Genomic DNA, 25,903 nt, shown 5'->3' with positions numbered 1-25,903 from the left:
ACGCTGAACGTGCTCTCCCTGTGCAAGGCTGCCGCAGCAGCAGAAAAAAGGCTGCCAATCATTTGAAGGCATTCAGGAGCAATTGCAGTGCCTGAAAGCCATAGGGCCACGTTGTCAGCATTGCAGGGAACGAATTGTACAGAGGCTGCCTTTAATGGAAGAACTCTGCTCTATTCCCTACACCGCATCCTGCAACTGCAAACTGCGCCCCTTCTGCTCTGCGCGACGCTCGGCAGAGTTACATTAAGGACCGTTTCTCCCGAAGGTACCTTGCCTGCTGTTGCTTCCCACTGCTGTGTGGCTTGCTGCATACTTTCTCGTGGAGTTTATGAATATAGCTTTAATCGACAATGTCATGCCAATACATTTTAATTACTGTTTCAACAATATAATTAAGCATTGAATTTATGCACGGTTGCAAGCAGAGTGCCTTGCTTAGCTGAAGTAATGAACTCTGATATTAATGAACCCACTAACTGAAACAGTATGTAGCTTAGGGTGCCATTAGCTGCACAGTATTACCATTACTAGCACAATAGTGTTAAAAATTGTAGAAAAAGACATAGTTTTCAGGTTCAAAATACAACACTTCTGCATACACCAGTTAAAAGAAAAAGCAATCATCAAGTTATATATTTCAAATTCTTGCTAGAATAATGGAACCAGCTGCTGTGTAGTAACAAAATTGTTCTCAACTCAGTTTGTGCGCACATGGGGAAACATTGTTAATAAGAGACCCAGAATTACGACTTGTAGGTTGCCTGAGCTACCAACTGCCATAGAAACTAAGAGGTCCTGTGCTGAGCATCCACCGACAGGGTCCTAGAGTGTTAACATGGGACAGCAAGGAGATGTACAAATAACTCTGCCTGACTTGACTGAGAAGCCCAAGGCTGGGATCTTGCATCATTTCAGACAACAACCATGTTCAGTAGGTTGGACATAAATGTCTCCATCACCAAAAGAGCAAAAAGGGAGTTGTTAGAACGTGGCAATGAAATGCTGGCAGCAAAGCTTTTTCTGCCAGACTAGAAAGTTTTTTATAGAGCTGGGTATAGATTTCAATGTGGTACTAGGGGATATATTTCTTTTTCACCTTGAAACAAAAGCTGATTTTCTTCTCCTGTTTGTATTGCTGTGATGAGCTCTAAGAGTCTGGCTTACAATTCTGCTCTATTTCACTGCCCAGGCCTTCTGTTTTCCTGGCCATTTTCCCCTGGTTTTCTGCTTCTTCAGACGTTCAGCAGTAGCTATGCTGAGGTTTCTGGTAACGATGAGATGCTCAAGTCTCATAAGAATCTTTTCATATAGACTCTGTGTGACTTTATTCACCACTGATGGTTACCTCAGCTACATAACTCTACCGTCATTGACATCAACAGTACAACTGATATGGCATTAGCAGTAAAGGGAAACTTTGGCAGAAAATGCCTTGTTCATTCACTTCCAGTGTGCTTAGGAAAAGAGCTGTGTCAGTGTGTAACCCTCCACAGTGACAAAAACTTCAGTGTTTGAGTTTAAAAATTAATACAGCAATGACAGGGCTACATAAGTCTCAAAGACAAACAAGAAACTATTCAGCTGCTGAAAAGTCTGAAGAAATAACAGGAAGATTATCCCAGTCTATGAAAATGATTCCTAAGTATTGTCTTCCATGAACTGATGTCAAAATACTGTTAACCATTTAATTTACTGTGGCAGTGTTAAGAAGTAGATGCTTCCTGAGGTTCTTAAAACCAATCTAACCCATATTTGCTGAAACACTTGCCAAATCTTACTGAAATCTTGACATAATTGGAGATGTGAACAGGTCTAGATACAGACTGTATGAATGTCTTATCTTCTGGGAGTAAATTAAAATTTATAAAGTCTAAAGTAAATTAAGATGACATGTGAACACAGTTATATGTACTTCAGCCTATGTAGTCACAGTCTAATTAGGTGCTGGTTTTAGGCATCAGTTCAAAAAAAGCATTTATGTCAGAAAAAATTTAAACATTCAGAAAACTATATCAACTGTTTTGCTGAATTAGGGTGTTCTTTTCCTCTTTTCCTAAAATAAGTGGCTTATGAGAACGATATGCAAACCTGATATATTTGTTACAAGTCATGTTTTGTGCTGTGTGTTATGTATGTGTGGAGGTCTATACCTCTAATAACATTTAAGCCTTTTAGCTAATTTTAGCCACATCTGACAAACCAGTAGAGGCCTTAGAGGTTATTATACTCCCGCAAGTGTAGTGAAACGTTGCAGTAGTAGCCCCACCAGGAGATAAGCTGCAGGATGAGCTCACAACCTGTTATGTATCAGTTAGGCCATGTGGGAAAGTTTGTCTATAAATCCTTCAGCTGCAGGGAAAGCAAACACACACAAACTTCAACTGGCGATCACAATCTACCACATGACACAAATTTGTAGGGAAATCAGGCTTCATTAGTTGTGCTGCTCCTGGAATTACTGCTTTTTAGAAAGATTTCAGACAAAATGTAACATAGTTACACAAGGAGAACCTGTGGATTTACCCAAAGGCTATACTGTGATTTGGAGCAATATTTAACAGCCGGGAAAGAAAAGCAAAGAGGTTTCACAGCTGATGATTTGTGACCACTGTGCATTTCCCTTTGGTTTGCTCCTGGCCACGCGTCTGCATGTAGGCAGCTCTGTGAGCAGACAGAAGACCCTGGTGGTTATTTATTCTTGCAAGCCTGATGCTGTTATTTTAAAAAATAGAAGCACCGAGGATAACTCGGGCTTTGTTTTCGCTTCCGCCTGTTCTGAGGTGGAGAGGACTGTGGGATGTTTTTAGACTTGGCACACAACTGCAGAAAAGTCAATCTGTCACAGTCGAGCAGATTTAATATTAGTCATCAATGAGATCATGGTTTGCGTACAGTAAGAGTTATTATTTATGGTACAGTGAGCCACTGCAAGAGCTTGTGGGAAGTCATGACTAATTGTATACAGTCCCATAGCTGCCAGGAATGGATAAACTCTTTCCTTTACCTTAGGCCAACATTAATAAGCTAACTCATGACCTCTCCTCCTCTAATTCTCTCCTTCTTCTTCACATTCTCAGCAATTTCAAGGAAAAAGCAAATCCCACAAAATTCTCTACTTTGGTACCAGTATAGAAACATGCAAACAAGCAAAGTATTCACACGAGTCGTCGACCTGGAAAAAGGGTTGTTCAGTGGACCATAGGGAAATGTATGTCCGAGGCCAGTCTCTCTTAGCAGAACTGCTCATGTGAATACAGGTTTTGCAGGGCGGTGTCTTTTGATTAAAAGAAAACAGTGAATTGGAGGAGAAGCAGCAAGACCTTAATTTGACCTGGCTCACACAGAAGTGGAAATCAGGCAAAATGTCCTATATTATCAGAATCAATGAATCAGATTACAATTATTTTATGACCACTGAATGAAGTATATGTATGTATGCTTACATTGGAATATACACATTATTGCTGAATTCTTAAAGTTAATCCCATCATTTACAATGAAAACTGCAGCATTTCTGTTACTCTTTCTGTGATGTGAATGTGTGGAATTCCAATGATAAATCGATTCAGTTCTTATATTTCATAGTATAAACATTTTCTTGGGCTATTTTCCATATACTTTATTCATGTGAAATACATTGTTTTATACGCAAAATAATACATAACAGAAGTAAGGAAAGGCTTAATTAGGGATCCTCAGTAAAAAGAACAAAACATGAATCTCTGTGAAGCACTAATAAAAATATTTATGTTTTAAATTATAAAAAAGAAAACATGAAGGATAGTATGAGATCAAACAAAGAGAGTTGGAAATGAACTTCCAAGGCCACTCTCTGAAGAAAAGGACAATAACTACTCCAGCTTGGAGTCCGGGTTTATTCAGGAGTACAGAAAAAAGTATCCATCAAATGACCAATTTCATCTGACAAGTTTCTAAGTTCATTTTCTTTCATGCTTGGTTTGCTCTTGTTCAAAGCCCTAGAGCAACTGCCTCCCAGACTGTGGTCCATGGTCTCTGAGGCCACGATAAGTAGCACGTATCCAGTATGTGAAACCATATCAGCTGTCTAGAGTTTTTAAAGTAAAGTTCAATGATAGGGTGCTCTGCTGGCCCTCTGGAGATGCAGCTGTGGTCCACTGGTCCACAACTTTGCAGCACACTTGCCTTTGAGAACATTATGAGCTTTGGCCCCATTTGGAAAAGCAGTGTGTGCGTGCATATTTCCTGCTGGCTTTGAAGAGGGACATCAGCGGGAGCCTGCCACTGAGAGGCAGGGTACACCTCAGGGCAGCTCTGGGAGAGAGCCCTGGGTATACATTACCTTGCAGACTGTCCCCTCAGGTTCCTAGTCACGTTATCTTGTATTTTCAAGAGGAAATTAGCTGAGCTAAATAACATCCTTCAGCAAAAATATGTTCACATCCTCTTTCTTACCTTTTAACCGTATGCACTGTTAGTGGAAAAAGAAATGTTTACATGCAAGTAATATAAACTGCCTTTCAACATGTAGTCTGCTGAGGTGTTGTGTACTGACAAAGAAAGGCTGACGCATTTCATTGAATATTTCTCTCCATTCAGCCCTTAAGGAAAGTAAAATCTCATCACATTGCAATATATAAAAGAGAAAGCACTGTCGATGTGAAAATACCAAGAGACCTTCTAGAATGTTTTGTTTTAGGACTGGATAAAACCCTTAGGATAGTGTTATACTACATCTATTTTGTAAAGCCCCTGCAACACCTATGGGAAGGGAGGTAGTTGATGTGGATGCATCTAAAACTACGTCTTGGACTTACCTTGCAATGACAAAGAGGACACAACTGACTCCAAGGCAGGCTAGGAGGACATACATCCAAATATCAGGAGAAAGAGGGTTTAAAAAGGAGAAAACACCAGGGTTTGTCCCATTGGGCTTCCGGTACAGGATACTGATTCCCAGCGTCATGAAGGGCTTGGAAAAATCAATTACTTTCTCTCTTACATAGGTAATAGTGAGAGGAGCAACGGCCAGATCAGCTTTCTGAAAACACAAATGGGAAAATACTCATTCTTTTTCATGTTCAGCAAACACACTACTATTCGTTCCATTTTTTCCCCCTAGTATTAAAAACTAAACCAAATTTGACTATAAATCTGAAGTGTGTGACAAAATTTAACATTGCTAGGGTGTTGTTTGGTACGTGATAATCTGTTTCCTCTTTTTGCAGGCAGAGGGATATTTGTGACTTGCATGTGAGTAGGAGAGGTATGACCAGGGACGTGGGGCTCGGTCCTGTGCAATGGGACAGACTGTGAGCAAGGACTGCAGACCATCTGGGCAGGGACTGCATCCACAGATCAGAGGCTGCCACAGGGCAGAATGGAGCTGGAAACTCAGCCTTTGCCATTGGAGTTTGTAGCCGAGGGGTGGGCAGGACCTGTGCTAGCTCAGTGCTCGCTGCCCCACTGCAGAGGGGGTTTCCCCCCAACACCCACAAACTGTTGGTTCAGATGTACTGACATGACTTCCTACAAATGGCAATAAAGACAGATCAGTGCCTCTAAAATGTGAAAACTAAAGAAAACATTTCATTTGGGCTGGCTTCATATAAAATACTACGGGTGAAAGGAGAATAAAGAGAGAAGGATTCAATCTTACATGATCTATGAGTTCTTTGACCATCCCATTCCATTCTCCTTTGTCATTCTGGGCTCCATATTTACCATCAGAAACTAGTTTGACCTCGTAGATGAAGCCTAAAATATTTGACAGCTCCTTTAGTAAGTCCAGGCAATAACCCTCAAATCTGTCATTTCCATACAAGGGCTTGTCAGACTTCTTGTACATAACATAGGGATCTTCCTACAGAAAAAGACAGTAGACATGTAGCAATAGAAATGAGTTTTCTTTCAGATTATATCAGTTTCTCTAAATTATGTTAATATTTTATAAATGGATTGCAATTAGATGGAAACCAGTAATTTACCATGTCCGTTAAAAGCTGTTTTAGGTGTGTTAACAAATTGACTGACTCAATTAGTGATAAGCATAAAGGCCCTAATTTTCAGTGGAACAGACCATTCATAGCTCCCTGGAGCTTTAATTAAAGTAGTGCTTAGCAGCTCCAAAATCAGACCCAGGATCTGTGCTCTACATTGTCCCACCCTATAGGACAGGAAGGGATACTGAAGGAGAAAGAAGCCTAAATAACAGATAAAGAGTCATAATGGAAACCTAAAATTTATATTCTGTGAGAAATAAATCTTTATTGTTTTTTTAAATCTTCACATGTATAAAATAGCTGTGAGTTGAGCAGGTATTCACACGAGAGAATGGAGAACAGCACAGGCAGATTGCAAAGTACCCTGTTGCTTTTGTTTTTAAAGGATTTTGGAGAGAGGAAGGTCTGGGCAAGCAAGTTTCTGCAGTTTAATGTGGCAAAAGACCTCTGGCAATAGAAAAGGAGTGTAGAGGGAGCCTTTGAGCTCTTTCCCTCCTCCTGATGAATTAGGCAGAATAATTGAAGAAAGTGGCATTACTGGCCAGGGAGAAAGCACAAGGCAAAACAACTCATGAATACTCTGTTGCATATTTTCCTTTTATCATAGTAGGAACATACCTCAATCTGTCTATCCACTGTTTGCTACTTTCTTTCAGTCCTCTTCATCTCATTTTCAGTAAAAAGGAAGGCTGTATAAGCACTGACTAAAAGCTGAGTATTTGTGTGTGTTAATTCTTCTGGGAAGAAAAGTATGCAGGGTTCATCTCTGAAATATTGAAGTAAGCTAAACAATTTTGGAGGCAGAGGTTCCCAAGAGTCTTTCATCGGCAGTGGGGTATTTTTGAATCAATCTTGTGGATAGATGAATGCGTATGTGATTCTGAGTCTAAATCAAAAAAATTGCTTGAAAACAGGCTAGTTTAACAAAACATTGTTTAGGGTGGAGGAAAACAGCTGTGGAGCGCAGGGCAGAGCTGGCAACGGCAGCCGCAGGGAGCCCCGCAACCCACCATCAGCAACGCCTGCATCCTACAGTGCGGCTGGTGGCGTCACCTGTGCCCAGCGAGACTTACCAAAATGGTGGTGACAATTAGCGTCCGGTTAGCCAAGGAATCCGTGATGTTGGTCGATTGGCCCTTGTTGCTGTCCGTCATGTTAAGGCCACTGTATGAGTTCCAAACCCCAATCTGTACAGAAGAGAGTGGGTGAGCGGCTGCCTGGCCACTGCGAGCCGAAATATTTCCCTAAAGACTCACCACCTAGGAAGAGTGCACTGGCTCTAGTCACCACAGAAAGAGACACCAGCAGTACTAAATGCTAGAGGAGGGAAACGGCTGTAGGTCTGAGTAAGGCAGCAACATCAAATGGCTGATTTAAAAAACACAGGGAACGTGTTTCAAAAGCAGGTGGAAATGAATAAGCTGTAAGAGTATGAGGCACATCAATGCAGTGGTGTATTAGCTAATTTGCTACAAAAGTGGAACATGTTGACTTTGTTTCCTGCTAAAAAATGTCAAATGTCTATTTTTATGATTTTTTTTTTTTAATTTTTATAAATGGTAGAGTTGAAACACATGGCAAGACCTCTCTCTTCCAATACAACAGATTAAAAGCTTGAATAAATATGTTGAAGCAGATTGATGGATGCACTGGCGTTTTGCTTCTGCTGTACCTTTAGCAGGTTTAGCAAAGATTATTCTGTCATTTCTTGACTACTATATATGACAGAGCTAGCAAGGTGATACCATTTCACCCACTGATCAGTATTTGCTCAGTAAATATAAGTGGCCAAAGGCAAATTCCTTTCAAGCCCCAGAGATAGTGAAGAATTGCAGTATTTAATGCCTAATCCAAAGCCTCAAGGGAAAGATCTTCATTATTTCAGTGAATTTGTATCTACACTTTGCAAGGGCAGAACTTATAATGGTGATTTATTCAGATAAATATTTACTTAACATACATGCTGTCTGAAAATCTCTTCAGGCTTTTTAGCCTTTAGATTTAGGTACACAGCATGGCTGAGGGCTGGTATGAGAAAACTCCAGACAAGGGGCTGGGTCAGGCAGCTTGGTTTGTAGTGGACATTTGTGTAGAGCACCAGACGGATGGCTTAGGGGCCTGACATTGGCCATTCACATCGCCACACCGCTCTGCCAGCATGTTTCAGTTCTATCTGGGAGGGATCTGCTTTCAGATCCTCTCTGCTGGGATTGCCAGTGAAGCTGCCAAGTAAGTCTAAGATACAAGCCATTGACTTCTCCTCTGTACTGAAGGTCTCTATCTGCCATCAGATGCTCAGTCATTTCAGACCCAGGCTGGACTCTTTTTCTTTTGTTGTTAACTGAGGCAGAGATCATGTTGCCTTTGTAGCAAACCCAGCAGATTAGTTTGTGCCTGCTGAGTGTGGATTTGGGGTAATAACTGTATAATTTGAAACAAACTTTGTGTTTGTGTCCCTGGGTGCCATTGTTTTTGCCTTTCACAAACTTTTTTCCCAAAGTATGCTTAATGGGGATAGTCATGCCATTTTTCTAAATTGTTTTTTCAAGTGTTTATCAGTCATCCCCTTTGTTTCTAAAACTAGATCAGGTTGGGAAACTGATCTGGAAAGTAAACATGAAATAAAATGTTGGATTTATGATAGCCTGTGCCAGGAATGTAGTAAATAACCAGTGTCCTTGATTTTGCACCAAGGTGGCTGAGTTAATCAAAAAGCCGCTCTGCTTGTTGTTACAGACTTGACACGGTTTTATCGGCTGGCATCAGGGAAGAAGAGAACGACCATGAAGAACATGGAGCAACACAGTCACAGTGCATACAAAACACACCAGGAGACCACCCTACGTCTGGATAAAAGAATGACACTGCAGGTCAATCTTGATTAGAGTGATGGAGGAGGTCAGAGGGGCACTGGGAGAATGAGGTCAAGGTAGTACATCACTATGGTGAATCTGGGGGATTTATTGCAGTTTAGTGACAAGTTCGAGAGGTGTCATATGTCCTTCTCAGCAAGCCTGTGCTCTGAACCAATTGTAATTTTGTTTAAATCAATTCAGTGTAACACAAAATGCCTAGAGTCAAAGGCGAGATTGGTTCAATAACATTTTGCATGTCAGGTAGGATGATCTATTCACCAGTAATGAGGGAAATGGGGGCCTTTGTGCCTTAGCCCGATTCACTGAAGATTAAAACAAGGTTATTAACTATGTGCTTTACAAGAACATGAAAAGAGTGCTATAGGATGTTTTGCACTGGTCTACTCTGGAGCGTTAAAATTCCTCTCAAAACAACACAAAACCAAAATTTTTTTAAACTGTGTATGTGGGAGGGGTGGAAATAAGAAGGTCTGTGTGAAATACATACAAAATATAATTCTAAGTGTTATAAGAAATGTTTATCTTGTGACTCCAGAACACTTTAAACGTGGTGAATGCAGTTGTTATCGTCTCCTTACAGAATTGTGGCTATGGGTTTACCTCCAGCAGGGAGCAAGGCATAGAGCTGTTCTCTGACTCCCACTTTGGTGCCTTATCCACCAGGCAGAGGTACCTCACGTTAAAGGAGGGATGAGAGTCCTGGGGTAATTTAGATCTTTTATAAACAAGCTTAGTTCCAATTTCCATGTGTTAGTGAATGACAGTATCCACTTAATCATCTATATTATTTTCTGTAAGGAACTAATAACACACTCATCAAAATTTTGAGTCAAAAATGCTCGAACATTGCCTGCACAGTATGCATTCTGTGGGAGGCAAAAAACTCCCAGGCCTGCATGTTAAAACAGTCCTTTCAGCTGATGCTAATACACATTTGAAAAGGTGCAAGTGTACAACTCATGGTGAATCTCAGGTGAATCAGGAGTGAAAACAGCTGAGCAAAGCAATGTTTTTGCTGCAGCCAGGAGCCTCTACTCTAAGAGAAGAAAAGCACTTCCCGAGAAATAAAATAATAATTAAAAAAAAATTTTGGTGAAAAAGCTGAATCCTGCCAAGATATTTTTACTATTTGGAATCACAGACTCTTGACTTGGGACGAAATGTTTTCTACCAGAAAAATTCATACTCTTGGATAGACTGTTGTCTCTAAACTGCAACATGAGAGTCACTATCAAAACCCAAAGGATGAGTCTGAAGACCCAGCCCAAAGGTTTTTTGCATCACTTGTCTGTGTACAAACCTTCTTCCACACTTTATATAAATTATTAGAAACCTCGCCAGCAGCCTTGGTACAGAGAAAAATAAACAGAGTGCTTCATTAAAAATGAAAAGGGAACCAGTCTGTAGAGCTGTGTGGGAGCAATTACATTTAAAGTCTCAATAAACCCATCAGCAATTATCATTCCAAGCCAAGGAAGTGTACGCAGAGCAAGGGGCAACGTTGCCTCCAGCTGACATGAGCTGGTGGTGTTACCTGTGTTAGGGATTTCTGGACACTCACAGTGGCCACCTCCTAGGCGGCTGTGGAGGGAGCACCGTGGTGCCCACCAGGAGCCCAAGTTTGCTGCCTGCAGGTTGGGGTAAGGCCATCCTGCCTCCTTCCGGAGACCCCCCAGGTCCTGTTTGGTCTCCAGCATGGGCCGCAGCTAGCAGCGATGGGGTTTGGATGCCAGCAGCCATGCTGTCCGGTCAGTGTGAAACATGGCCAAAAGCATCCATGGCTTTGGGCTCCTTCCTATGGTCTCTGCAAGTCAGAGAGCCACCCCTGCCTTACACCTCTGCACCTTCAGGAGAATTTGTAAGCAGAAGTGTAAGGAAAACAAGATCTTTTGGCTTGCATTTTTTTTTCAGAGGCATGCTTCTCTGAGTGTCCTGAAGGAATGTGCATTTTATTTGTCTTTTGTTTGAATGAAGAACCAGTTTCCGAAATTGTATCAGGCAGAATTTTCTGTTTTCAAACAAAGATGCTACAACTCAGTCCCCTGTAGTCTCACTATTTAGCTCCTTTTATGATAAGCAGTTAGGGATGTTAGACAAAAAGAACCCATCTAATCTCAAAAACATGAAGGATTTTTAACATGAAGTTCTTGTTGAGGTTATTACTCAAGCACCTCCTTTCCTATTTCCCTCATGTCATACTTATTAAAAGCAGTACATGTAAGATAAGTCTAGGTTTTATCTATATATATATGAATTTACTGCCCCAAGTTACAGTGGCAAGAATTGAAGATAATGCGCACTTAAAATGATTATTCCCATTCAGATAATTATTGCCAGTCCCAAATTCCTATCCTATACCTCAAAATGCAAGGTAGATGTTGTAAAATAATAAAACTGTCTTAGTAGCTCTGTTTTAACTTGGACTTAAATAATCTTGAGAATAGTGTTTTTTACCCCAAGCACAGGAGATTCAAGCTGCGGAGAATGGACTTCCCTACAACCCCTGTCAAATTAGCTTTTTGTCATTGTTTTATAAAAGATCTGGTTACCTTTTCTGTTCCTTCCTCCTTGAGACTAATAATGTCCAAATCAAAATCCTTCCGTAAACCATCTGTTTTATTGAAGGTTATGCGCCCTGTCAGGCCATCCCACCGTGCCTGTGTGAACATAAAAACACACTTCCCTGTAACAATTAGTAGGAACTGCTCTGAAGCCATAACAAATATTGCATTTTAAATTAACCATTACATTGAATCATTTCCAAATAGTTTTTAAACATATGTGACTCTGTTACTTTGATTAAAAAGACCAGTTTCTTCAACTTTTGTGTTATTTGGTTTCTCTTCAATATGTTTCATATTTTACAGTCAGGCACAAGTTTGTGATAGTTTGAATATATTGATTTATATACATCTAGTACTGTATGGAAAAAATATACTGGAGAGAAAGAAAAATAAAATATGTATCACAGGTGCCCAAAGACAGGGAAGTTTTGCACTGTGCAAGAATTCACTAAGAAATTAAAAAGGAGCCTGCTTTGTCTAAGCTTTGGGTCTGAACCTTGGCATAAGACAGCCTAAATCCACCAGCCTCCCTGAAGCAATCCTCTTTTCCCCAGCCCAGGATCTTTTAAGTTCTCCATGACTAATGGGTAACAAGTGGCAATCAGTGCTGAATGGGAGTCCCCAGAAGGTCCTTAATAAAGGAAGGTAGCTAATCATCCCAAATCACCAAAGCTTTCTCAACACTTCTGTTGTGCCTTGCCTAGTCTGGTGTGTTACTGCCTCTGCTACTCAGGGCCCAGAAATCCAGATTTTTCCAGGAAGAGATAAATGAAAGAAGCGCTTTTGTCATTCTTGCTTGATTTTTTGGACAGGTTGTGGTTAAATGTCTACCACCAGCATCGGACTCCTAACACCCTGGACTTGGCTGAAATGTTTCACTAATCCCTACTCAATTTACATTCCCAAGGAAGACACAAGTTCCCAAGTAAAAAATGAGGTTTATTGTTCCTAATATGAGCACTGCTGCTGCCTGTGCTCACAGGTGTTGATGCCATGATGATGATGGCTTTAAAAGCAGGCTTTCAGGAAAAATTCACCCAGTCACAGAGACCTAATAAGAACTTGGTAGTGTAATATACACACGAGTCTTACAAACGTGTTTGAAGTACAGCATATGAGTTGCATATGATCAGTTTTGATCCAGGCAGCATTTTACTGCGCTATCATAATTAAGTGAAATCACATTTTCCTTGTTTTGAACATTAGCATCAGGAGTAAGTTAACGTGGTGGACTTTGTACATCAGTCTGTATAGCCATGATGATTCCCTGTGCTGGGAAACGCTTCTTCAGTGCAGTAGGATCAATGTCCAGAACTAACTTCTTCCACAATTTAAGTTTTCAGTATCTTGTAAGCTTCCCAGCAAGCTTACTTTCTTTTAAACGAGATCTATCTGTCTCTCATATAGCCTCCATTTTGTCCCCAAAACTGAAGCTTATCTATAAAAGAAAGTATTTGATGGATTTCAACCTGCAGATGATTTCTATAATCTATTTTTGGGAGCTCCCACATTAGATTAAATTCTTCAAAGATACAAGAAAGGCTGATGATAAATGATGGCATAGTTTCTTCATGTATATCAGCCACAAAATTCTTAAATTATGAGCTTTTCTACTGCGCATTGTTATTTGCGTCATTTAATTTGTTGTAAATGGATGACTTAAGGAAAGCTGCCTTAAAAATCAGCAGATTTACAAAATGGTGTTTCCCCTTCCTGTTAAATCTAAATTCTAGCTCTGAATCTGCAGGATTTAATCTCAGATGCTGGGGTGTTATCACCATGTGTCTCAGACAAATCCGGTGCATCTAGAATTTTGTGGAAGTATAACAGAATTTTGAAGCATGCTGAAGTAAAATTAGAATGGAAAAGCACAAATACAACAAACTTCCTATGAGACTTTCCATCTTAATGATGCAGGGACACACAAAAATCTCAGTTGTAAATAGTGAAACACTTGTGCTTTTGTATGCTGATATAATTAAGATAGCAGGAGGGGATACCTGTGAATGCATTTCATTATATAATATCACTTTTCCAGTCTGTATTGTTATTACTCTGACATGACCCGCATCTCTTATTCATAAAGATGGAACATTTTTAAAAATATGATCTTTAGAGATCAATTCCTCCTCAGAGGGCAATTTGCTTCTGTGAAATGCTCACATTTATTGATTACATATCAGATGCTCAGCTTCTCTGCTTACGTGATATGATCTTGAATAAAGGAACCAATATGTTATTTTTGGAACTGGTATCAGGAGCCTACACCTCCATTCTTGTAAAAAAGATTTATATGATGAAATGCTAGCTCACTTTTGAAAATAGGCATTGGTGCTTCTACCCTCCCACTAAAAAAAAATGGAAGGAAAAGATGTTACAAGCTGCATAGGTGTATGATTAAATTTCAAGGTAGCAGAAAAGTGCATATAAGCCTTTGTCTAACTTAAGTCCCACTTAGGCCATCAGATAGTGACCCAAATGTGACTTAAATTATAAACAGGAGTCAAGGAGTATTTCTCAGAAGAGTTAAACTCAAATGTTGAAGGGATTTTTCAGTCCCTAATTGTGAGGCATACACTTCAAATACCATTTGAATTCTAAATTTAAATTCTGATTTGTGTTTTATTTAGTCTAAATAAAAATAAAACGTTTGGGTTTGAGTCCAGTGAGCATAATTTTATTTCTGACTTCAAGACAGTTGTGGTGTCTGTATGTGCAAGCACGTCTAGACAAACAGGTGATGTTTCTTTCCTGACCAGAAACAAAAGTTTTCTTTAAGAAACAAAGGGAGGGATGAGCTTGGAAACTGTGGTCCATCCCAGGCCTTCCGAAGCCTATGATAAAAATTCCAAGCTTTTAATATGGTTTGAGTCCTAAAGAACAACTTGCTTGCTGCAAGTCAAGAAAGTTAAATGTATCACTGCCACCTCTAGGTGCCTGTCAGGTCAATCAAGGATGCTGTATTAGGCGCCGTGTTCAGGCAAACAGAACAGGCAGCAGTCACACAGTTCTCAAACGCAATTAATGAACAGAAATGAAGCAGAACTTTCTGAATAGTCAGAAACCGCACGACTGTTTAACACAGCAATGAGATTTCATGCTTTTATACCCAAGATTTATAGCAATGTTAATGTTTCTAGTGACACTCCATGTTAAATGTTACAGGATATAATAAAAGTTGAATTGGAACCTAATCATGTAATTCATTAAAAGAAATTGCTTTTTTGCACTCCATCCTTGCTTTAATATTAGAGGAACTAAGGGCACAATTTGAAACTCTTAGGGAGAGAAAGTATTTTCAATTTTGTTTGTATAATTTTGAGTGGAGCTTGCAGCTTAATTAAAAAAATGTGATTTTTCAGTGGCTTCTGTTTGTAACGTCCTTTGCTTGTCTTAGATCTCATTTATGCAAGGTTGCAGACTGCCTCTGACAACAGAACAGTGAGGAAATACTGTTCTTTCAGGAGTTCAGTTTGTAGCTGTAGGGCAATGCAGTGTTTGTCTGAGGTTCAAAATAAGGTCTCACATTCTTCAATACTCTGTTTTATCAGAAAATTTTATTCCTATCTCTAAGTTGTAAACATTTAGTGACTTTCTCCTGCTTTTTAAACAAAATGGAGAATTAACCCAATATGTTGGTTTCAGCTGGTAATTGAGAAACAAAACATACAGGACCAGCAGCTACTCAGACCCTTTCTTACTAAGCATTGAAAAGGTGGTAGACAGAGCAGATTGCTGGTAAGTCTTCAGTCATTTCTGAAGGCTGTCAGGTACCTGACCTGGCAAAAATATCCAAAGAAACTTAATCAAAACTGTGAAACTTTCTATTTTTACTACTTTAAAAAAATCAAGTTTGCGGGTAAACTACAAACTGAAATCTCGGGTTAACTATTCAAATTACAATATTGGTTTCCATATTGTAATTGATTGAATTGATGGAAAAATTGTAACAACTGGAAAATGAAGCTGACTCAGCTTCTAAGAGCAAACACTCCAGAAGCTTGCTATCAAGTCATACTACGATCATATGGTCTTTATATCAATTTCCACTTCTTTATCTTGAATCAATTACTAGAGCAGCCTTAGCTTCAGCCAAAGCCAATCCACAGTTCAATCACAGAATCAATTAGTTCAGCTGCTGCCAGACTTACTAAGGTAAAACGACAGGTATATTTCATATACTGTTTTTGTCTCTACTAGACCTCACTTATATTTCCAGATTTGTATTAGCAAGATATAATTAGACCACAAAATCATAATGCACAGTGTATATAATGCATATTCAGCTTTATGGTATAGCTTCAATGGGATATAGCCAATTTTGTCGATACTGTATTGCACTACTGCACACGAATGTGTCAATCTTTCTCAGAAAAACCGATTGTGTTTTTATGATGTACTTGTTTTTCCTTATTCAATATAAGTTTATCCAAATATTTTAGTTAACTGTTTATCTGCCTGTGGCATATTTTCTCTTTCTGAGTCCAATGTTGCAGTGACAAGTACTGGAGAGTTGTGTTTCAGGTTAGAAAAATTTAAATTTTTCAGGGTCTTTTTTAAAGTGTTCAAAGTCCCCTGGCAATACAAAAATACAAAGGTCTAATCTTATTTCAACTTTTTAAACTATTATGTTTAATAACATTTCAAAATATCAGATGTTTCCGCTCTTCTATTAATATCCCATTTATTCCAATAACCTGTGAAATAAAACAGTTATTCTAAACCTGTTCTTTAGACCTCCACTTGTAATTAATCAGGTGATCTCTCTAGAGTTCCAAACTCAAGTTTTAATCTTTTATTGTTCCCTCTGTTAAAAAAAAAATCATCCCCCCATTTTGAATGTATGTCCAGAGCTAATGTTAGAAGAAAACATCTGAGACACAAATATGCACCCCCAAATGCAAATAGAACTGTGACTATATCACTTACACAACATGTACACATTGAATCTGCTTTCAGTGGTAGAAGGAGAAAGTCTTATAACTCTTAACAAATTTTTAAAACATATAGCCAAAAGGAGTTGATAAAACTTCTGAGTGAAAAGCCAAGAAGAAAATCTATTGTAGCACAGTATTGTGGCAGAAAATGAACTGTTCTGTTGTTCAACTCCAAAACCCTGCACAATACCCTGAGTTTGTGCAAGATATTCAGACACTTTGCATCTGCCACCGAAGCCTGAATTAGTTTAATCTGAAAATATCGTAAATTGAGGATAACATCTTATGTGAAGACTATTCTTGGATATAAATGAATGCTAATTGACAGACATCTTCATTCAAAAGCCTTAAAAATGCATCTGGGCACACAAAAAAAACCCTACTGCAATTAACTTAAGAAATTCCAAAGTAGACAATGGGCCATATTTAGTTATTTATTTTCTAAAATAGTCTCTGTATTTTTTATTTCTCCCTCTCTTTTTATTTTCTTTCCCTTGCTGTTTATGTGCAATTTGAACATTTTGAAACCTTGTCCTAAAGACACGCAATCAGCAGAGTTTTTCTACAGATTTAATGGGATCTTGGAAAAGAAACTGGTTAGCTGGACTCTTCAGTATGAGAAAGGTACATTCAGAAGCTAGAGTGAAGTCTAACAGAAGATAAGAATATTTTTCCTGTCTACTCAGTTTTGTCGATGGGATTAGCTTGACCTTTGGTAGATTGCTTTCCCAAGCATGTTAAAGGTAAGTGATTAGATTGATTTATTTTTTTTCTTTTTAATAATGGATTTATAGGCCAAGTATATTTGTATTTTTAATTCTTGGCATTATAATCTGTTTATTTATTATCAGAAGTTACTAGGCAAAACTGAACATCAGTTATTGATTTAATATACATTTCTAATTAACCACAGTTGTGAAGTAAAAGGTATTAACTTACACCACCATCATGCCATTGTATTTCTTTTTTGAATGATGAATGAAACAATAGAAAAAATACTGGCAATCATCTGACCTGGAACTCAGGAAGCATTAGTCTTCAACTCCCCAGATTACATTTGCTCATTTACCATTGCACAGTGGCAGAGACATGCTGACCTTATAGTTTTTCTGGACCTACATATTCTCTAAAATGAATGTATTATACTAACCAAAATGGCAATGACCAAGGAAAAGTTTACTTTAATTTTTCTTTGGTTTTATTTCTCTTCGGAAGAGAAAGCTCCCACTTTATTAGAATTGCAGAGACAGTTGATAGATTTAAATGACATTGATATTGCTTCTAGTTACAGTGGAAATCATAAAGTGCTCTGAGCCACACATCAACTTAAGCTCTTACAATTAATCCTCTTATTAAAAGAGATCCTTAAGGATTATGGAATATAGTGAGCTAGTGTATAACTTTTCCATTATCCTGGTCCAAATTTAGCATAACAGATGTAATAAAAACAATTTCAGCATTCATCATTGCAGGATTTTATCTATCCCACTGAAAACCTTGACACTTCATAGTCTCTTTACTCAGAAGAGGTCCAGGACTGGTGGGCTTTTACTAAGCAGCACTGGAATGGAAAAGAAGAGCTGCGGGGGAGGCTTGTTCTTAAGAATGGGTTTGGGCAGCTGTTATAAGACGGAGCACACCCCTGGCTTGAAACAAGAGAGTGAAATAGTAGGTAAATAGAGAAGGTGGATGTCTTAGGAAAGTCACAGGCTGTTCTGTGAGCTGTTCAAGAGCACTCATTTCCAGAGCAGTGGCTGAGCTTAATGACATTCAGGGGTAGTCATATGAAAGGCTTTTGGTGTGACAAATTTGTTAAATGAGCTCTGAATACTTGAGGATGATCACTTAGGTGGATTCATTTCAGAGCATATGTTTGAAAAGCCTTTGAGTTCCTTTAAGCTTTCACCTACCAGACTGCTTTGCATCAATACCAGAGATGAGGGAGTGGGCGTGAAGAATCTGAAGGGAAGGTCAAACTTTGCCAGTTATTCTTCCTAGTGAGAGCAGAGTCTATCTTACCATGCGCGAACATGACTGTCACTGAAGTGCCTGAGTGGGACTACTGTTGATTATGAACATGGAAACCATAACTTTCCACTACTGTGTTAATGGGGATTGGGACCCCACTGTAAAAGATACCATTTGCATAGGCGAGACAGTACGTAGAGAAATCCTGTTCTACACAGCGAATGGACGAAATACACTAACTAGACAAAAGCTCTCATCTATCTTTTACAGAAGGGAATCACAGCGTTTCCAGCTACACGACTTCTTCACCTAGATTTTAGGTCCTGCTGCTTTTGTTTGAGAGTGATGTGGTAGCTACAAGCATGGATGGTGAACATCCTGATCATGTCAGCATGTTGGAAGTGTCTAGCAAGCAATAACCAGAGTTGCCTTATCAGGTAACCACGACACAGGCTTTGGAGCTGTCCTGAAGTAATTTTCTCATGGTTGCATAGAGTCCACGGCAGAGCCAGGAGCCAAAGTCAAAGCTCTGGCATTCGCACCCATCATCTTGAGTTGGAAATGTCCTCCCCAATTGAGCTGCTGTCCTATTACAGTGACATTGACCCACTGAACAACAGGGATGACAAGGAGCCTGTGGGGACCTCGTGATACAAAGTACTGTGTCATTTCCACCTAAGATAATGGGACCAAAATGCTGGCAAATGTGTGAGTGGGAGGATGTGTGGTTGAGGAACAGGTTGTTTCAATGAGAATACAATGCTCCAAAACCTAAATCATCCGCATTTAACAACTACCTTGTAAGCTCTTTGGAACAAAGACTGTGCGCAATGAGTGGCTCAATGGAGTTGTGACTAGGGCTCCTGAGAGCTTTTCCAGTACAAATAAGTATAATCCAGTTTAGGCCATGCACTAACACTTAAATTGAAATATCAGTGTGGAGTAAATGATGGGCACTTTTAGCAGGCCAAGACATATAAAATATGTTCTGAAAAAAAGTTTTGTCTAGCAAATATAAACATATCCTCCATATATTCAGAAAAAATCACTTTACAGTAATTCTTATTTTTTTATAAACAAATCTACATTCCAGGTAATATTTAAGAAAGTAAAAAGAGAATGGAAGAAAAGATATATAATCTTTTTTGTCAGATTTCTTGTTTTGATTTTAGATATCACAGTATCAGAACTTTGCAGAATCAGTTCAATATGTATTTATTCTTAGCATGCAACTTCTATGACCATCATTTTGCAATCTGTGCATAGCTCATTCCATAAATTAAGTGATTTTCCAGTCAAAATTTTATTGCAGAATAGGAATCCCTGTTGGCATTAACCTCAGCCATACATTATCTTCTTGGAAAGCTGACTTTTCTTTCCTAATAAATCGTCATGGGATGCAAGTCTAGCAGCTGTTTTGTTTGCATTTTTAGTTAAGAGTTTTCAGTTCAAAGTAACAGTCAGTAATAGGCTCACAGAATCACAGAATCACAGAACCCCAGGTCGGAAGGGACCTCAGGGATCATCTAGTCCAACCTTCCTCGGAAGAGCACAGCCTAGACAAGATGGCCCAGTGCCCTGTCCAGCTGAATCTTGAAAGTGTCCAATGTGGCCAAGTCACCCACTTCCCTGGGGAGATCATTCCAATGGGTGACTGTCCTCACTGTGAAAAATTTCCCTCTCGTGTCAGTCAGAATCTCCCCAAGAGCAACTTGTGTCCATTCCCCCTTGTCCTCTCCACGTGACTCCTTGTAAAAAGGGAGTCTCCATCTTCTTTGTAGCTACCCCTTAAGTACTGGTACTTAAGGCTCATATCAGAAATCTGTCCATTACTCAATGGACAAGAAGTAAGGTTTTAAAAAGTAAAGCAAATAAAAATGTTTGTATTAATGAGAGTGGATCAAACCCTCATATAAAATTATCTGGTGAGAGAAGTCCTAGCAAAGTAAATAATTGCTTTTCTTTGAATTAACTAAATATGGCAGCATCAGAGCCCAGAGAATAACTGCAGCAGAAGAGATACTATCATATGTTTCAGAACTGAAATATTGTCATCTTTCCCCAGTGATGTGTATAGAGATTTCTGTGCAGCAGGAAGATTGGGTGACTGACACACAGATCCTCCCTCAGACTGCAGGGGAGATGGTGAGTTCTGGGGTCTTCTGACATCCAGAGTCTTGTACTGCTCACTTCTTTTTTTGTTCAATTCTGTAGATTTTTAGTCCCATGAAAATACTCTCGCATGTTGACTTTGGTGGTAATAAAAGTCCATGAAACGAAAGAAATGTTCTGTTCTCTTACAGGTTGTTTTGTACTCCTTTTTTTTTGGAGTTGCTGCCAATTAATAAAAAAATAATTGATAAATATCTCCCCAGATGGATTGTTTTCCCTTCTGTGTTATGTTAAATTCAGACTTTTCCTATAATGAAACATCTTCAGTTCCTTCTTTTTCCAATGATGTTCTATGTTTGTTTTAGATTTAATTATTATCAAGAATCCCCTGAAAATTACATCCTGTGATTTGCTACCAGTTAATCAAGACTTAGTGCTTTCCTGTCCCTTTCTCAAAATGTTAGCTCATCAAATTCGGACAAAATCAGTTTGGATGTGGTCGTGCCATCAGCAACTCATTAGTCTGTCTTCTGTCCCCTGCACCAGAGCTTCCCAGGAAATCTAGCAGTCCTGAGGATGGTTGCTTGCTTCCTCCATGCCAAAAGAAGAACAAACTTGCAGGATCCCACCTGCACCGGTTGATCAGAATGAGAGAGTAGGAACTTACTATCCATCTAAAGTGCTGGGTAAATGTCAAAGAGTTCAGAGATTTAAAGGATATAAACTTTTAAACATTTATGTGCTGAAAAAAACCCAATATCTGAGAGCTGGAAAACAGCACTAAAAATGTGAGAAAACATAGGAATCTACTACTTTCTTATTGTAGATCAACCAGGTCTAGAATAACCATGTATATAACAGATACCTCAGGACAGACAGGAGTTTTTAAATCATTTGTACACTCTCAGCACAGGTGAGGAAGACATGCAGCTGGTTTTGGAGGCAACTGTGGGCTAGCAAGTGACTAATGCACTGAATCATCTTCACTCAGAATCATTACGAATCAGTTGAGCCAGAGTTAACAGTTCTGGTAGTCCCTGTACAACCAAGTCCACCCATCTTGTTGCTTTCTATGGTCATTAGTCTACATGAAGAAGTGGTTCAGCTCAGAGGATTGTCAAGACTTTTTCCCCATGGTGCACGTCTTCCCAGGTCTTTTTGTGGACTGGAAATTATAGCTTCTCCCTGTTTTCCAGTCTTTCTAATTATGCTGATGGAGACTACAGAGCAAGGCTATCATTTGCTTAAATGCCTTCAGTTTGGAAGAAAAGATTCCAGAGTTACATTCTTCTGTATGTAGGATAATGTTTTTTTCTTTTCTTTTTTGTAAAGAAGAAGCATGAAAAAAAATTTATAGCCAATGTAACCAGAACACAGAGTACCACGCTCTGCATTATCGTCATGGTTTCAAAAAGCAGGAAAAATAACAATCTAAGGTAGTAAAGATAAAGATGGCCTTGTTGCATAATTTCGTTTCTTGATGCTGAGTCAGTTGCTGTCCTGTTGTACAGGGAAGGACTGGATACGTCTTTTCTTTTTTTTTTAATTAATTTTATTCTTGAAGCAGAATGTCATCCACAGACCACAGTGCTAGATGCTTTGAAAACTATAGAATGTGTTCAACATTTACAGTACTCTTCCTGTACACAAATAAGCTAAATCAAGGTATCATTTTATGTCTTTAACAATGAAAAATAGTGTGATAATTTAAGCAAGATTCTTCCAGAACTTAATTTTACTAATCCGTGTCTTTGTTGCAGGCTGGAGACGTTCCATGAGGCATACCACTTATTACTTGTAGAAATAAGAATCACGTAGCAGAGAGCTGGAAAACCCTTTATAAATTCTAAGGAAAGAGTTGCTTGAGGTTGAAGGCATTCAAATGAGGCTGGCTTTACAGTCTAACTAACTGGGACGTCTTCACTCAGAAGAATTATTACAAATAAGTTGAGACAGAGGCTTGAAAGTTTTACAGATGTGGTAGTGCCTGAGTGACCAAGTCCAACTATCTTGTTGTTTTCTGTGGTCATTACATTAGCCTACACAAAGAATTTGTTCAGCTCAGAGGATTCTTGAGTGTTTTTAATGTCATACCATGAAAGGAAGGCTGTATTCAAATACCTGATACAGAATCTAGATGGATTGCTTTCACTCCTAGTCTCTACTAACTAGACGATCTTGAAATGTATCTTGTCAAAAACACCACATAAACTGAAATGTAGGTGTAAATGCTACAGATTTCTTTTATCTTTGAGATTTTTGTGTGTGGTTCTGTTTGAGGGGATTTAATAAAGTCACTCAGGATGAAGTCTACTTCTCTATCTTCTGAAATACTTCTTTATGGAGTTGTTCCTTTAATTGTCACTAGATATGAGTGGGGGGAGCTCACATTGGTTTAGATGATAACTGAATAACAGACAATCATTATTTTGGGGACTTATCTCACGCTTTAAAGGGGACATGGCCAGGGATTTTGATCATTCAATTATAAACACCTGTTTCACGTTTACACACATTCTCCTTTTAGGAAAGGAGGAATCATCCTTTCTCTCCCTATTCCCTCTCTGAACAGAGACAATGACCTCCTTTTCTTTACTGGGCATGGGTAAGATATACTCCCTGAAAATTCGTCCATAAGGGCTAAAAGATTAAAATATCATTTAGATATGAATTATATTAGGTCACTGAGAAACAAAAGCTTCTGACAAGGATTTACTTTTCATTAAAAAGATCTTAATGAGCTATTGTGGAAGAGTCTTGATTCCAGACAGTGTATTTTATGTAATATCCTCCTTTGTGGGAACTAAATGACGACCTTTCTGACCTCAAAGCTACCCTCAGGGCTGGGGGCCTTTGGTCAGGCTTGCTTTTCTCTGCAAATTTCCAAATGCTTTCTATAATCAGCATTAGCTCATGAGGTCTTTAGAGCATAGATTATTCTTTTTGTCGCTGTAATTGATTATTCTGAAACCTCAGAAAATTTTGCTAGTGCTTTTCTCCTGTAGTCTGTCTGGTAGCACTTCAGTTCTTGGTCATTAAGAAAAATAGACAGTGGATCTGCTCCTGCTGTTACCTGGTGCACTTGCCTGAAGTCCTAAGGTTGAGAGAGGAGTATTCTCACATTACACTAGCCATCTTTTGTTTTCATGTACTCTGAAAATTCAGAAACCTACTCCAATCCAATGCACATGCATTTGGATCAGCATTAATCAAAAAGATTACTAAGATGTCCACTTTCCAGTTGCTTTCAGGAAGAAGCTAGCTCGTGTGTACCTGAGGGCCAGATATGACCTGAACCTTAGTCCCAAGAGGACAGTGACAAGCTGAAAGAAATTAATTTACCAACAACAGAGTGAAGAGAGAAACAGCCTATGAGCTGCTATGCAAGTCAGAGGCTTTCCACCTTAACCTCTACTAATGTTGGGGCGGGTTCTGAGGTCCTTTCTATTACCACCAGCCTGGTATTTTATAGCATTGGCCCACAACGCAAATGGGAGAACTGCAGTTCTTATCACCACTAAAATAAAATGCAGAAACCCACCACAGACGAACTGAAGTACTTGCTAAGCTCTAACACCTGCATTGCAGGTAACCTCTTTGTCTGAAAGTTGTTTGTTTAGACTGCATTACAGAATATTTGTCTTCAGACCAGTCTGTAAAATGCCTTCACAGACTGTCAGTACCATGTCACAAAATAGTAAAAATAAAATGCATTTATGTGGGCCCAAACTACCATTCTGCCTGCTTGAATTTTTTTGTTTTTAATCTATTAACTTCCTAACTTATAATAAAAGTTCATCTATCATTGTTGAGCAAACCAGATCCTAACATGAACTAGGGTGGTCCAAATGTATTTGTTATTTAGTTTCCGACACCTGTTACAGTCTTTTCAGGAAATGTAATACAGTCTTATTAAACCTTATTCTCTACTTTCAACAACCATCTTTTCTGGCTACAACAGAAACAGGAAGATAAGACTTACGGAGTATTTAAATCGGTGTTTTACTGACCATGAAAGACACCATCTGCAAAATGATCAGTAATTAGCTTACGTATCTTACTCTATGCAAGAGAAGCTAGCTGGACATGATAAATGTGAACTATATAACTGTTTAAGCTTTGAATTGGATCTGCTGAGATACGTCTGGTACTCTTGGTCAGAGTACTTCTTCTGGCTTAGGATTCAGGACCCTTGTGGTATACACTTAGCATCACCCAAAGTAAGGTCACCACTGTAGAGTTATGCAGGTGTGTTCACTGATATAAAGCCTTCTGCTAACTTTCAATTTTATTATAAATATTCTTAAAATGCACCAGAAATTGTATGAATAGCAATGCTACTTCGTTTAGTTTGAGGTTGAGAAGTAGGAGAGCAAAGGTTCCCACTTAGCTCAAATCAGAGGGAGAGAGAAGTTCATCTCTTTACAGACATTTCTGAGACAATATTCTGACTTTCACTGTTCCTGCTACAGTCTTTCCACATCCTCGCCAGTGGGGAATCTGGATGCAGCATGGCTGACATCAGTGTGAGAGAAATGATCTTTACCACTGCTGCTCCCCTGACTCCTCTGGGTGTTCCCATGACTGCTGCAGTGAGGAAAGTACCCCAGGGATTTCTTAATTCTCAAGTCAGGTCCCTGAGTACTGGGGTAACTCTTGTCTTTTCTTCATACTTTCAAAGAAATAAGCTTACAAGGAAACCTTAAAATTCATAGAACACCCTGTGTGGAGAGTACTGCTTCAGTAACTTTCAGTACTTCCTGTGTAGGTGAATCACCATGTCATGTATTGCCTATGGCAATTCTAAAAAATTTACTTGGAAATGTTTGGAGAAGGTGATGACAGCTCTTCTGCATGTTCTGTAACCACCACATGTCTTGTCTTTCAGTTTGCTCCTACTACATTTCTGGATTCAGGTGTATGCTCTGACGTGCTGCCACCACTTACCTTGTACCTCAGCCTACAAGTCCTGTTTCACCAACAGAAGTGCTAAAGAATGCGGCTTTGATAGGAATCGTGCTGCCATGAACAAGAGCTGGGGGAAAAGATTAATTATATATAGGGCACTCTGCATAATTTTCAGTTTTCATTTCCACACTCTTCCCTAAAGGAAAAGTTTCCATTTGAAATTCATAGTAAAAACTGAATTTTTGGAAGAGTGAAGGCATTTCGGCTAAAATGTGTATTTTTTAGAACATCTGTGGATCAAGCTAGCTCAGTGTTGGATTCTTATGAGATAGTTCATGACTTCATGAAGCAATTTACTTCCTTAGAAACACTGGATGCCATATTTTCTGGCTATTGACTACTGATCAAACAATCTGCAAAACAATTGGAATTAAGTAGTGAAACAAAGAGCTGCAGGCTCACTTTTCTTTCATTATCTAGAATCTCTTTTGTTAGTTATCTCATATTTTTAGAAATTATAAACATCAATAATAAACATTAACCGAGCCAAAAAACTG

General features: G+C 39.0%; 1 protein-coding gene and 1 long non-coding RNA gene across 4 annotated transcripts in view; one reads left to right on the top strand and one right to left on the bottom strand.

Annotated features, from left to right (window-relative positions):
- The window catches only part of GRIK1 (glutamate ionotropic receptor kainate type subunit 1), a 173,772-nt gene that overhangs the window by 27,041 nt on the left and 120,828 nt on the right, over positions 1 to 25,903 (bottom strand). Inside the window, exons 8-11 of the mRNA XM_075101183.1 lie at positions 11,407 to 11,514; positions 7,055 to 7,168; positions 5,639 to 5,842; positions 4,797 to 5,020 (exon numbers count right to left, since the gene is read on the bottom strand). Coding sequence (XP_074957284.1) covers positions 4,797 to 5,020; positions 5,639 to 5,842; positions 7,055 to 7,168; positions 11,407 to 11,514 — 650 coding nt within the window. The remainder of the gene's footprint in view (positions 1 to 4,796; positions 5,021 to 5,638; positions 5,843 to 7,054; positions 7,169 to 11,406; positions 11,515 to 25,903) is intronic.
- On the top strand, positions 7,194 to 25,312 carry LOC142060866 (uncharacterized). Of its 3 annotated transcripts, XR_012661958.1 has the most exons (6): positions 7,195 to 8,210; positions 8,718 to 8,851; positions 16,927 to 17,101; positions 18,597 to 18,763; positions 20,392 to 20,471; positions 21,347 to 25,312. It is a non-coding gene; the product is annotated as an uncharacterized LOC142060866 (long non-coding RNA). The 3 variants fall into 3 exon arrangements; XR_012661954.1 differs by having other exon boundaries at positions 20,392 to 25,312; XR_012661952.1 differs by having other exon boundaries at positions 7,194 to 8,210; positions 18,597 to 25,312.

Source organism: Phalacrocorax aristotelis, chromosome 1 (assembly GCF_949628215.1).
Source record: "Phalacrocorax aristotelis chromosome 1, bGulAri2.1, whole genome shotgun sequence".
Classification (NCBI taxonomy): Eukaryota; Metazoa; Chordata; class Aves; order Suliformes; family Phalacrocoracidae; genus Phalacrocorax; species Phalacrocorax aristotelis.
This window is presented reverse-complemented; position numbering and strand designations above follow the sequence as displayed.